The sequence below is a fragment of the Vicugna pacos genome, chromosome 3, assembly GCF_048564905.1.
Source record: "Vicugna pacos chromosome 3, VicPac4, whole genome shotgun sequence".
NCBI lineage: Eukaryota > Metazoa > Chordata > Mammalia > Artiodactyla > Camelidae > Vicugna > Vicugna pacos.
The window spans coordinates 31,869,840-31,883,206 of record NC_132989.1 but is presented as its reverse complement, the minus strand read 5'-3'; the positions used below and the strand labels follow the sequence as shown (position 1 = coordinate 31,883,206).

Here is a 13,367-nt window from a genome sequence, read left to right as displayed (position 1 = left end):
ATATTAAGGACTCAATTTGAAACCTAATTTTTTAATCTTCTTTAGTGTTTAGTATTCGCTGAGGTAGGTCAATTTGTATTTTTTTTAGTAAGGAACTTTTTAAATACAGAACTAGTAAGATAGAATAATGTGAATGTAAATAGATGTGCCCACTTGATAGCCATCAAGAATCATGAAGTTAAATTGTGATCAATAATGTTCTGACTTTACTTTTATGTTTTAATCATATACTTAATACTTAAAGCCCTCTCACTGTAGAAGCCGCAAAGAAATTTGTGCATACGTATGTACCACTGTCTAAAACAGATGACGTATCTGAGTAACTTTCATTTATCTATTTTATTTATTGTTAGGATGGCGTCCTGCATTCAAATACTACAACATGTGGATATCACTTCTTGGAGCAATTCTTTGTTGCATAGTAATGTTTGTCATTAACTGGTGGGCTGCACTACTAACATATGTGATAGTTCTTGGACTTTACATTTATGTTACCTATAAAAAACCAGGTCAGTAGCCTTTTCTATTTAGTATTTCAAGCTCGAAAATGTCTAGAAGCTCTTTGTAACTTTTCAATCTAACCATCATGTTTTGTATATTTGAAAGGTACTTTGTGTAAAATCTAAACTACTTGATTTCCAAATATATGTAGTTTTAATGAAACAATTACTGCAAGGCTTTTTATTCTATGGAATTCCATTCTTACCATAAGTTAAATATAACTAATCCTGTTTGTAGAGAAGTAACAAATTCATATAACTATCATTCTGTTGCACTTGATGTATTTTTAAATTAATCTTTGAAAGGATTATATTTGCAGTACTTTAGTAGCTGTTAGCCTAAGAAGCATATGTATTACCTACTGTGATTTCAGTATCTACTGCATAGTATCTTCCCACTAGCTTACTGTGTAGTAGGGAGAGTTGAACAAACATGTTTTAACTGTTTACCTAGAATGTGTAATGCTGATGGCTTCTGGGTATATCTCCGCGTAAGAAGATGCTGCTGCAATCCGTTAGGGTTAGTCTAGTACTTAGTATGAAAACCAAGAAAGTCCACTGAGAAAAGTTTGTAAAGTTTTGGCCCAACAGAATAGATTAGGAAGAGATTACAAGAGTAGTTGCAGTATAGTCATTTTAAACAGTAAGAGAACATTTTGTAGTCCAGGTAAGAGACTAAGAGACAATGAGGTTTTGGATTCGAGTGGTGGCTTTAGAAATGAAATAGACAAAGAAGATACTGCTTTTACTATTTTAGGAGCAGTTATTTCTTTCATATGCCTATTCAGTCTCTAATGTAACAAATGTCTAAAGTCATCATTCGAGTCTGGACTGTTTATTCAATCAGGAGTAAAATTAGCCTGTTCAAATAACTTGAACTGTTAAGTACTTTATAACAATTACAGAACTGCCTCTTTTCCTTTTAGACCTTTGGCTGTATAAACAACAGTTTTTAAATGTTTTGTTTATTTGTGACAGACTCTTTTTAATTGTATTCTTCACAGCATGTCTGCTGCCCTATCATGTCAGCCTTTTCGAAATTGTACTTTTTCTTTAAATGTAATTTATACTTAAGATTAACATTGTCTTAATGTCCTGCCATGAACTTGAACTATTATATGTTCCAAGTAAAATAGTTTATTTTAGCAATTTACTTTAAAGATGTGCTAGCATTGTTTACTTCTCTGTATATGTCACGCTGGTTATGGATGGTTGTTACTGCTGGTGTTAAATGGTGAACAAACACTGTCCTTCCACAGACGTGAACTGGGGATCCTCCACACAAGCCCTCACTTACCTGAATGCACTGCAGCATTCAATTCGACTTTCTGGAGTGGAAGACCATGTGAAAAACTTCAGGTAAAAGATAAGACAAAATGTTTCTATGTTACCTTAAGTGGCCATCAGTTCGTTTATTGTTCAGTAACATTTTCATTTGCTGGTATTTCGTGAAAAGTTTTCTAAAAGCATAGAATATTGTTTTTTGTTTTGCTTTGATTTGAGCAGTTTATTCAAAAATAAGGTTGCGGTTTCTTAGCAAAATTTTGCAGAGATAAATTATCTTACAAAATAAATTACCTTACAAAAAACATTAGGGAAGTTTTGGAGGTCTCTCATTTGAAAACTTTTAAATAGTAGGTGTCATAAGGTGAATTTCTTCCCTATGTGGGTAACTACTGTATAACTACTGAGTATGGAATTTATATTTTTGACATCTTTGTTTTATAATTTTACTAAGGCAAAAAATATTTTCATGTTAGTTGCTTCTTTCTCATCATTGAACTGGAAACCAGTTTTAGTGATAAAGGAATTGATTAATGCCTTCAAGAGCATTTCTTACTACTTCAATAAATTGTTTTCTTCAGTAAATTGTTTTATATTTTATCTAATAAAATATAGTTTATTTTATCAGTTATCAATTTAAAAACTATTTTTTAATTTAATATGCTCCTAATAATTGATAAGATTCCGTTATTAAAGAAAGCACTTGTAAATCCAGAAATATTATTTACTTATATACATTTTTAGAAATTATAGATTATTATTTATATTGAACAATAGTATAAAAATAGGCTTATCATTGTTTAAAAATAGATTGTTAAACAGTCATTCTCATACTGTTCACATACGCCTGGCTGTGGACAGGTGATTTTTCATAGTCATGAGCAATCAATTTTCATCGGCTTCTGCACAGTAAACACAGAAATAAGGTCCTTGTTTGTCAGTAAACCAAAAGACAAAATCTTTTTAAAGGAACTCTGAAGAGTGGATAAGCACCAGAAAAGAAGTTCTCTATCAAGTTTCTTCCAATAAGAAACATCTTTGTATATTCTTTTTGTTACTTTTTGGCCCCCCTCCCCCCAACTTATTTCCAAAATGAAAGGTTTTCATAGACCACAGATCTTCAGCTTTGGAGTAGACAGAAACTGGAAAAAGACAGAGAAATGAGAGCTCTCAGAGGAAAACTTTAATTACAACACATTTCGAACATCTTGAATAGTTGATGCCAAGTATGGCAGAAAATAGAAATCGTTCCTTTATATAAAAAGTTATAGCCCAAAACTGAGAGTATGACCAAGAGTCAGAGTTAATTTATCATTAATAAAAAACTTATTTTGGCTTATAGTAATGAGAATTTTTTTTAAATTTTATTCTAGTAAATGTTTTTAAATTTTTATCAGAATTGTACATGAATATAGTTTAAAGAGGAAAAACTTAGGTTTGTTATGAAAATTAGTAGTTACCCTATTTCTCATCCCTGTTTCTCTCATACGACAGGCAACCACTTTCAACTCTTGGCTGAATCGTGTAGTATGTTTTACTTCATATTCCCAAATAACATGTTTGCCTCAATGTATTTTTTGAGGTTTAATTTTAGGCATTATCTGTTGATGTCTTTCATGTATGACCACCACACACAAGAACCCTTCTCTTTATCTCACCCTCCCAGTACATCTTTTGTGTCATTATTTGGACTAGATTTTGTTTGATCATTTATATCTTTATGATTTTTTAAGCATGATTTGTAGGTCAGCCATGTAGTAAGTTACGGTTGCTTTTTTTCCCTGTACAGCCTTTTTGTTTTTTTGTTTTCTATGTAACCAATAATTTTCTTTCTTCTTTTTTTTTTTCTGTTTAAATTTCTCTTTACCACTATCTCAGCCTTCACCAAACTTGCTGAAAGAGTTTGTTTTCTTCGCTTTGTAGTTTATATTTCCTTGACGCATCTTTCTCCCTATTTCCCGTTTCTTTAATTTGGATTCTTAGATTTAGCCTTGTCTGAAGTATCTGTGATCCTCAGCCAGGGAAGTTCTGTATTGGTGGGTTCAGAACTTGTCACAGAAGCTCTTACTGTAGATTAATGTGGCTTTGCTGGTTCTTTGAGAAGTTTAAGTCATCTTAAAGGCTTTCTTTTTTTGATCTGATTAGATTTCCCAGAAAAGAATCTTGTAATCTTCTGCTTGTTGATAATGTTCTGGCTACCGGAGTTCTAAGAGCCAAGTAGAAAGGCAGCTTGGAATTTTTGAGATTGAGCATATAGTAAATGTTCTCCTAACTTCCATACTGAAGTAGCTGCTCCTGCTCTCAGCTCTTACTCCCAGACCAGAGGCCCTCTCTGATGAATAAGCTGTGGCCTCACAGAATTGGAGAGGGGCAGGGATAGTTGCCCATCATAGTGATAGAAATAGTTTGGGTTCATTTAGGTGTTTCTTCTGCAAACTTTAAACCTTCTTATTTTAGTTTCTTTAATACATTATCCCAGCCACTTCCAGAGCTATCTGCTGCCTCTGAGTCCCAGGCATTTTGATGATTCTTAGGTATACAGTCAGGCAGCATCACAGTTTCCTCTTACGCTCACTTAGAACTTAGCCTGTGCCTGACTTGTCAAATCGTTAATTGTCTTCCATCTGCTTTCTGGCTTTAAATATCTCAGTGCTATTGTGTCCTATACTCTTGTCCATATTTTGGGGGCCTTAAAATTTCCCATCCTACCGTGGAGATTTTTGAGGAAGGACTTAAATGAAGGCAGATGTTCACTCTGCTACTGTTACCGGAAGTCATTCCTAATATATTTTGTACTATTCCTTTTTTGGTATGACAAAATTATACCAAATTATGCCTTTATGGTATGTTTACTGTTTGGTAAAGATAGGGACTAAAGTGTGTTTTTCCACGGTAATAGGTTATATTAGAGTGTAGATTAGCTACCATAATAAAAAGATGAAAAAAAATGCAGTGGTTAAATAAGACAGACATCAGTGTTACGTGATAGTTCAGATGGATGGTTCGTGGTTGGTAGGCAGTGGCTGCACTTGATCATTCAGGTCCCACATTCCCTGTGTCTTATCACTCTGCCATCCCCTGGGACGTGTTTTTATCCATGTGGTCAAAGTCATTGCTACCTCCACAGTCTAGCTTATAGGTAAGGGCAAGAAAGTATGAAGGGTGGCCAGCTCCCTTTTTAAAATGACATGATGTGGAAATAGGAACATCGTATGATCTGTAAATCATTCATAGGGCCACTTTCAGCTGCTAGGAAGGTGAGGAAATGTAATGTTTAGCTGGGGAGCTATATAACATGCTTAAGCTGAAATGGAGAGACTGTATTAGTAGCAGTCTGGGCCGTAGAGGATGATTTCATGTTTGGTTGTCTCAAAGCAATTTCCCCAGACGGGATTAGTTTTTCAGATAGCTTGCTAAAATTCTGAATAAGTTAGTATTTTTTTAAGTCTTTATTCAGGTTTTCATGGTTATTTTCTGAGCATGGTTAGGAACTACCCTAACAATTGAGTAGTTAAGTCAAAATTTTAGTCTATTTATTTTTGTTGAAGTTTCTTTTAATTATATACATTGTTGTATTAAAGAATTTTTGTGAATCTGTTTGAATTTATAAAATAGATACCTGAATACTTTTTCCTCAAACAAGATTGACTTTTATTTCTAGTTAGCGAAAATCAGGACTTAAAAATAATATATGAAATATATGAAAATGTTTGTACAGACAATTGAATTCAATTCTGGTTTTCATCATAATTAATTAGAATTAAAACTTTGAGTTCAAATGGAAACCTTTTCTTCACCACAGGTGGTTTTACTCATATGACAATAGTCGTTAAAAGTTAAGCTAGATTAAGGAAGGCTAATATTACAAAGTAGAATTAACTATGATGTGATCAAACTAAGGAGGAAAGTGACCTGTTTTCTACATGAAGGCAAGGCTATGCTTTCAGGATGTTGTGAACTCTGTGAAAGAACTTAAATATTTATTACCTTCAGAAGATGAAGAGTTATTATATATTTTTAATTAACATGGTCCTTTCTTTCTATAATACCTACCAGAATCTTGATGTATAATATTACCTATCAACTTAGGACATTTGGCATGTTTGTTCCATGAAGGTTTTGTTGCTGTATTTCTCATGTACCAAGGAACCCTGGTTAAGTCATCTTCTGTAAGAATCTTGTGGCTTGTGTCTTAAGGACAGTTGCGTAAAGAACAGTCTAGTGTAATATCTTTAGAGAACCAACGTAACATCATGTCCATGTTACCAAAAGCCTAAATTTCTCTAATTTTGTTTTTCTTTTAAATCTTAAATTAGGCCTCAGTGTCTTGTTATGACAGGTGCTCCAAACTCACGCCCAGCCTTACTTCATCTTGTTCATGATTTCACAAAAAATGTTGGTTTAATGATCTGTGGTCATGTACATATGGTAAGTATTAGTTTTGTTTTCTGTATTAAAAGATTTTTCACTTTGTGTATACAATTTATAATTTGTGGGTCTTTGTAGACTTGAAATAATTTGAATAGATTTCAGCAAATTATATTGCCTTGGCTAAGAAAAATAGCTTCTTGCTAACTAAGGAGCCTAAATGGAATTTAGTATGTGTGTTTTCTTACTGATATTACTCAGCAAATCTTGAGAATACTGGAAACATTAATTTACCACAAAAAAGGAGGCTGGAGAAGGTGGACAAATCATGATAAATATCTAATATCTGTTATTTAAGAAGAGCAGAGTGAATGCTGAATGTCCACATTAAGACACTTTAATTGCTCATACATTTTAGTTTTATTCATGAGTAAGAAAATTATTAAAAATTAGGGATAAACGTCATTCAAAAATAGTTTTCTGTTTTGGGCATCTTGGCTGTTAAAAACAATCACTAGGTGATGGATCACCTTTTCTGCATAAGAAATTGGAGTATTTATTTGCCAGATTAACTTTTCTCCCAAGCTCTATTGTTTGTCGTGTTTTGGTGCTAGAAATACATGTTGTATGGCCCACGTCCTAGCCCCTGCTGGAGTTCATCTTCTACTCCTATAGTAGCGAAGTCAGCTGCATGCGTTTGTGTGTGTGTGTGTGTGTGTGTGTGTTTGTGTGTGTGTGTAGGATAGTGGAAGAACGCATTGACTCCATTTGGGACTTGTGGAGTTTTTATAGTTTGTCTCCAGATTGGTTAATTCAAGCTGGGGTCTTGAGCATAAGAAATTACAAATGGGGCAATGTTTCTACTAGGAAAGATAAATTGTATTTTTCCTTTACTTATTCATGTATATTTAGGATGTGCTCTTAATCTTATTTTTAGATTTTTCTTCATACATTTTAGGTAAGACATGTAACACATTTTATGTGTTGCTTGCAAGGATCAAAATAGAATTGCAAGTTAAAAACTCATTTCCTTTCTTCTGTTATTTCATCGTTTCACAGAAGTATGAAGAAAAATGTATTTGTATGGCTCACTTTGATATTTAGTTGTATGACTAGGTTACTGAGAATTAATTTGGTTGAAATTAACATTTGGCTGAAACAAAAAACAAGCTGGGAAACTTTCTGTAGAAACACAGAAGGCTCTTATTCTTCTCTGTGTAATTTCTTCTCCATTTTTAATTACTAATTTCTCTCATTTACTTAGTATTGAAAACTTATTTTTCGGTCTGTGTTTCTTCCTCTTTTCTTCTACCTTCTACTGTCACCCTCTGCATTAACTGTTCCATCAACACTATCTTTTCATAATCTTAAGTATTGGAAAGAATTCACTAACATGAAAATAAAATGCTGTTATTATGCTCTCTTCCACCCATGTTTAGAAACTTTGTTTGAGCCAAGATAACAGGAAGGTTTTTATAAAGGTGGAATAAATAACCTTTCATTGTTCATATTTTTACCTTAAAGGGTCCTCGAAGACAGGCCATGAAAGAGATGTCCATTGATCAGGCCAAATATCAACGGTGGCTTATTAAAAACAAAATGAAGGCTTTTTATGCTCCAGTACATGCAGATGACTTGAGAGAGGGTGCACAGTATTTGATGCAGGTAAATTTATTGAGCCTTTCAAATGATAATATTTTAGTTTTGTGTAAGCTTTTAAAAACTTTTTTATTCCAGGTTTCATTGTTCATATTGATACAAATAGTAAATCTTTTAAAATATCTTTATTAAAGTAGACTAATAGAGTTTATACAATTTGAGAATTAAAGGGACTATAGAACTACTGTGCTGTTGGCTGTAAATAGTAAAGAACCTATTTGGGAATTATCCTAGCCTGTTCCTGTTCTTCTGTAAGATATTCCCCATTCACTCCCTACTGCACCACCTCACTAGCCTTTTTGAAGAGTAGTAAGTAATGGCAGTCCTTAATTTTTTAAAAATTATAGATCCTTATTATGTTTCTCACTATTATTTTACTAGTACTAAAACTTCTCTTTCAGTTTTGTGTGTTGCATAGTAGCTGGAATGTGGGGTTTGTAATAAACTGTAGGTTTAAATGCTAGCACTGCCACTTCCTTATTATGGATTTTGGACCCAGTAAGTTGGTTAACTTCTCTGAAACTCAGTTTCCTCCACTCTTAGAGGTTGTGGGGAGACAGTGTTTGCCAACTTATTTTTAGAGGAACCTCTTTCTTCAAAAGAAAGCTTAAGCAAGATCCCATTTACTGTGTTAATTGTGGGGCTGCTTTGTTGAAGTAGAGATGGGAGGAGCACAGTGCTGTTGCTGAGCCTTTCCTGTTGTGTGTTTTTTAAAACTTGACAAGCACAGGGTTAAGAACAGCCTAGGCAATCCTCAGAAATAATAAGGGGTGGGAGTGGGCTTGCTTTGACAGGTATAAAGCCCTATCATTAAACTATCGTGATAAAGACATTGTAGTATTGAAGGAGTGCCAGACAATTCAACTAATGGGACAAAACAGAGAAGAAATAGAGCCACTTGTATAGGAAATTTTAATACATGACTGAGATAACACTGAAAGGATGAGCTGAGATAATTGACTACTTGAAAAAAATGATAAAACAGATCCATACAAAGACCACATTTCCAGAGAGATTAAAGACCTAAACATGAAATGCAAAATTTTTAAGCTTTTAGAAGAAAATATAGAATAACTTTTTGACCTTGGACGAGGAAAGAAGTTTTTAATTGAGACACAAGAACTTGAACTATGAAGAAGAGATGAGTTATTTTTTAGTTAACACTTAAAATTTTGTGCTTCTAAAGAAAGCATGAAAGTAATAAACAAAGCCACAGAGCGAGATAAGATAACATGTTACCAGCAAAAGAATATGATCTACATTATATAAAGAAATACCATAAATTAATGAGAGGGAAAAAAAGGAGCTAAAGATATTAAAAGAAGAGGAAATTTAAATGACTGAAGTAAAAATTAAAACCACAATACAGCTTTATTCCATAGTCATCAGTTGGGAGGTAGGGTGTAGCTCAGTGAGAGAGCTAATGCTTAGCATACATAAGGTCGTGGGTTCAACCCCCAGTACCTCCATTAAAATAAATAAATAAACCTAATTACCTGTCCCACAGGAAGAAAAAAAAAAAAACCATGGTCATCAGATTAACCAAAATTAGGTCTGCCAATACCAAGTGTTAGAAATTGTGTAGAGCATTTGGAGATCTTTGAACTGCTGTGGTAAATACAGATTGGACAACCAACTGGGACAGCAGCCTGGCAATTTCCTGCAACTTTGAAAGTGTGGATATTCTGACACATTCCCATTCCTAAGTGTATACTACAGAGAAGCTTGTACACATGTGAGGAAGGCCATATGAAACTTCATAGCACTATCATTTGTTACAGTGGAAAAGAAATTAAAGCAACTTCAACAAACATCAATAAAATTCTTGAAAATAATCATGCAGTGGATTTCCATATAGTAGTGAAAAGGAACTATTCATATCAACAGGGATAAACCTCAAAAACAAAAACTGTTAAGGAAAATAATAAGTTTTTAAAAAAGAACAATATGAAGATATTATAAATTATTTAAAGTATGTAAAATAAAACTGTATATGTATGTATGCCTAAATAATGGAATTTATAGTAAAAATATAAGGAAGGCTTGAAAAGGATATATAAGGTCCTTGATTTGTGTTTGTAATGTTTATTTTCTTAAGCTGGGTGTATACATGATTATATATTACTTTCTTTGTTCACTTTTGTATGTGAAATACTTAAATACTACCTGGTCATAAGGTTGTTTCTCATGGGTAAATCTTGCTTGGTTTTGTACAGTTTATAGGAACATTTTGATAACTACTTTATGTATTTAATAAATGTTATGAACAAAATGAAGTAAAATATTTCCTTCATGCAATGGTTCTTGACTTCAGCCTGCATCAGAACCACCTTGTAGACTTCTTAAAACACAGACTGCTGGACCCATCTTTACAGTGATTCAGTAGGTCTAGGGTAATAAGGCCCAAGAATGTGCGTTTCAGATAGGTTTCCAGGTGATGCTGCTGCTGCTGTTGGTCCATTCCAGGCATTCCACATTGAGAACCACTATTCTAGAGGGTTTCTGTGATATAAATGACAACATCATTATGTTTGACGAGAGTTAGGATGCATCTTCCTAATCACTCTCCTCTACTTCACATACTCACCCTCATGGATCATGACAGTTTCCAGTGGAGGGCACAGGGAGGATGTATAGAATAGTATCATTTTAATAGCAAATGCTATTTCCTTTACAAAAATGCCCAAGAGATGGACTTTATTCTAGTGGGAGAGCTATCTGAAGACCTGTGTAAAATATCCTTAGAAATATGTGCATTGTCTCTGTAGAACTAATCACTGAAATTTTAGTACATGTTGCCACTGAGAGTATTTATCTTTCCTTTTTACCTTCTGGAAACCTTTACATAAAGTGTCAAATGGCTTTATGTCTGTTAGAGGTTTGTAATCATTGTCAAAATAGTTCTTTTGTACATTGATCTTTTTCTACAGTGACTTATTTTAGAGTTCTAGAGATGTTCTTGTTAGATGGCTTTGTTGTACTCTACACTCTGACTTTTCCTTTCTTTGTCCCTTCATGTGTCTAGTTACTAATTATTATCATAAGTATATATTTGGAGATTAACTATTTTAAGGAAGGAGCCCTTTGGCAGAAGGGTATTAACATTGCTAACTTCTTTGTATATTGGATCCCTCTCCCTTTTTTTCGTAAGGTATGAGCCGCTTGATTGTCAATCCAGTTTTAAACTTTTATTTCAAATAGCGAAAATCCCTTGTTCTTACTGAAAATTCAGATTACATCATTATGGCCCTTTAAATCAAGTGGATCTCATTCAAATACTCTGTGTAGCCATAACTCTAACTCTACCTTTTTTCCTCTAGGCAAGACTAGCTTAGAGTTACCCTGAGTAAACATACTGTTTCTGACACCTTTCCACTTCTTCATCAGCCACATTTTGAAGTAAAACAGTGATTTTTAAAAAATTGTTCTAAAATAAGTAGACCAAAATAACTTAAAATTGCCAATAAGAATATTTGAAATATAAATTATATCCATGTCCTATAGCATCTTCATAAATATGTGTGTGTGTGTGTGTGTGTGTGTGTATAGTACCATGGTATTAACTAATGATAATTTACAGCCATCACTATTAACTCAACATCTCAAAACTAACCATCCAGAACATGAAGCCAAAATTCTACAACAAATTCAACTTCATCACAATTAAAAACTGTTGTACATAAAAGGACAATAGCAAGAAAGTGAAGACAACCTACAGAAAGGAAGGAAATCTTTTCAAATCATATTTCTGATAAGGTTTAATATCCAAAATATATATAGAATTCCTAAAACATCAGCAAAAAGTTAGACAACCCAATTTAAAAATGGGCCAAAACTTGAATAAACATTTCTCCAAAGAAGATATAAATTTATAAAAATCACTAATAAGCACATGGAAAGATACTCAATATTATTAGTTACTAGGGAAATACAAATAAAGAATCACAATGATATAGCATTTTATACTGCTAGCATGCATGTAATTATGTAAACAAAAACAGGAGATAACAAATGTTGCTGAGGATGTGGAGAAATTTTACCCTGTGCATTGCTGGTGGGAGTATGAAGATGCAGCTGCTGTGGTAAACAGTTTGGTGGTTCCTCAAAAGGCTAAACAAGGAATTACATTATAACCAACAGTTCTACTCCTAGGCGTACATATACCCAAAGAAATTACAATCAGGGAGTTAAACAGATACTTGGATGCTAATGTTTGTTGCAGCATTATTCACAGTAGCCAAAAGGTAGAAACAACCTAAGTATCCATCAACAGATGAATGGGTAGACAAAATATGGTAAATTCATAAAACAGAATATTACTCAGCCCTAAAAAGGAGAGAGGTTCTGATTGATGCTGTGACATGGATAACCTGAAAGGTGATAGGCTAAATGAAATAAGCCATGCACAAAGGACAAATACTGTATAATTCCACGTTTAGGAACTATCTAGGATAAGCAAATTCAGAGACACAGAAGTAGATTAGGTGTTACTAGGGCCTAGAGGGAGAAGAGAACTGGTTACAGAATTCTTGTTTGAAGTGATGAGAAACTTTGAAAATGGGTTGGTTGTATAACATTGTGAATGTAATCAATGCCACCAAATTGTACATTTAAAAATGGCTAAAGTTGCAAAATGTTTTATTTTTAAAAAATTTAAAAAAAACTTAAAAGTGTGTATACAACCTTGGTAATAGAATTTTTAGTGTGTTTTAAAATATTACAAAGGTAGAAGTTAATTGGATTTTGGGGCATATTTCTTAAGCATATTGAATTACAACTCTTGATGACGTTGCAAGAAAAACTGATGAAATTCTGACCTGCAGCCAACAATGCCTGTCTTCCATTTGGACTTTTGCTTCTAGGTTTTAATGACTGTTACTAAAATATGTAACTAAGAACACCACCATATTCTTATGACTTTTATGAAAGATTTAGTATATTCTGTCATCTTTTAATAAAAATATGAAAATTTTGAAGTCATAAAAGTAGAAAAATACACATTTAGAATTTTTCAGGTGTTTTGATTTTATCTTATATTATGTATCATGTTTAACCATAAGTAATATAATTAATGTAGTATGTATAATTTATAAATATGCATGTATTGGATGCTCAAGAATTGGCTGAGTAAGGGTACATAACTTTTAAATGTTTAGAGGCTGTCCATTTAGAGGAGTTTTTCATTTAAAAGACATTTTGTCTACAGTATGTCTTTATTAAAAGTTGTATTTTTTCCTATGGTTTAGGCTGCTGGTCTTGGGCGGATGAAACCAAACACACTTGTCCTTGGATTTAAGAAAGATTGGTTGCAAGCAGATATGAGGGATGTGGATACGTATATAAACTTATTTCAGTAAGTATTCAGTAACTTAGTGGATTCAGAAAATACTAATTTTGAAAGCCCACCTTGGTTTTTGAAGCCTGTTTCTCAGACAGTCTCTTCTAGTAGAAGCATGAGAATGAAAATAATCACACGGGGTTAATTGGGTTTTAAATTGATGATCTACAAAACGAATGGATCTTTCTAAGTTTCTTTATACACTCAGATATTCACGT

General features: G+C 33.3%; 1 protein-coding gene and 1 long non-coding RNA gene across 3 annotated transcripts in view; one reads left to right on the top strand and one right to left on the bottom strand.

Moving 5' to 3' along the window:
* Positions 1–13,367, top strand: part of SLC12A2 (solute carrier family 12 member 2) — an 84,271-nt gene that overhangs the window by 52,960 nt on the left and 17,944 nt on the right. Inside the window, exons 14-18 of the mRNA XM_015247662.3 lie at positions 354–509; positions 1,760–1,859; positions 6,101–6,212; positions 7,677–7,817; positions 13,058–13,164. Coding sequence (XP_015103148.2) covers positions 354–509; positions 1,760–1,859; positions 6,101–6,212; positions 7,677–7,817; positions 13,058–13,164 — 616 coding nt within the window. The remainder of the gene's footprint in view (positions 1–353; positions 510–1,759; positions 1,860–6,100; positions 6,213–7,676; positions 7,818–13,057; positions 13,165–13,367) is intronic.
* Positions 1–13,367, bottom strand: part of LOC140694014 (uncharacterized) — a 45,898-nt gene that overhangs the window by 17,264 nt on the left and 15,267 nt on the right. The gene's annotated exons all lie outside the window — the stretch shown is intronic.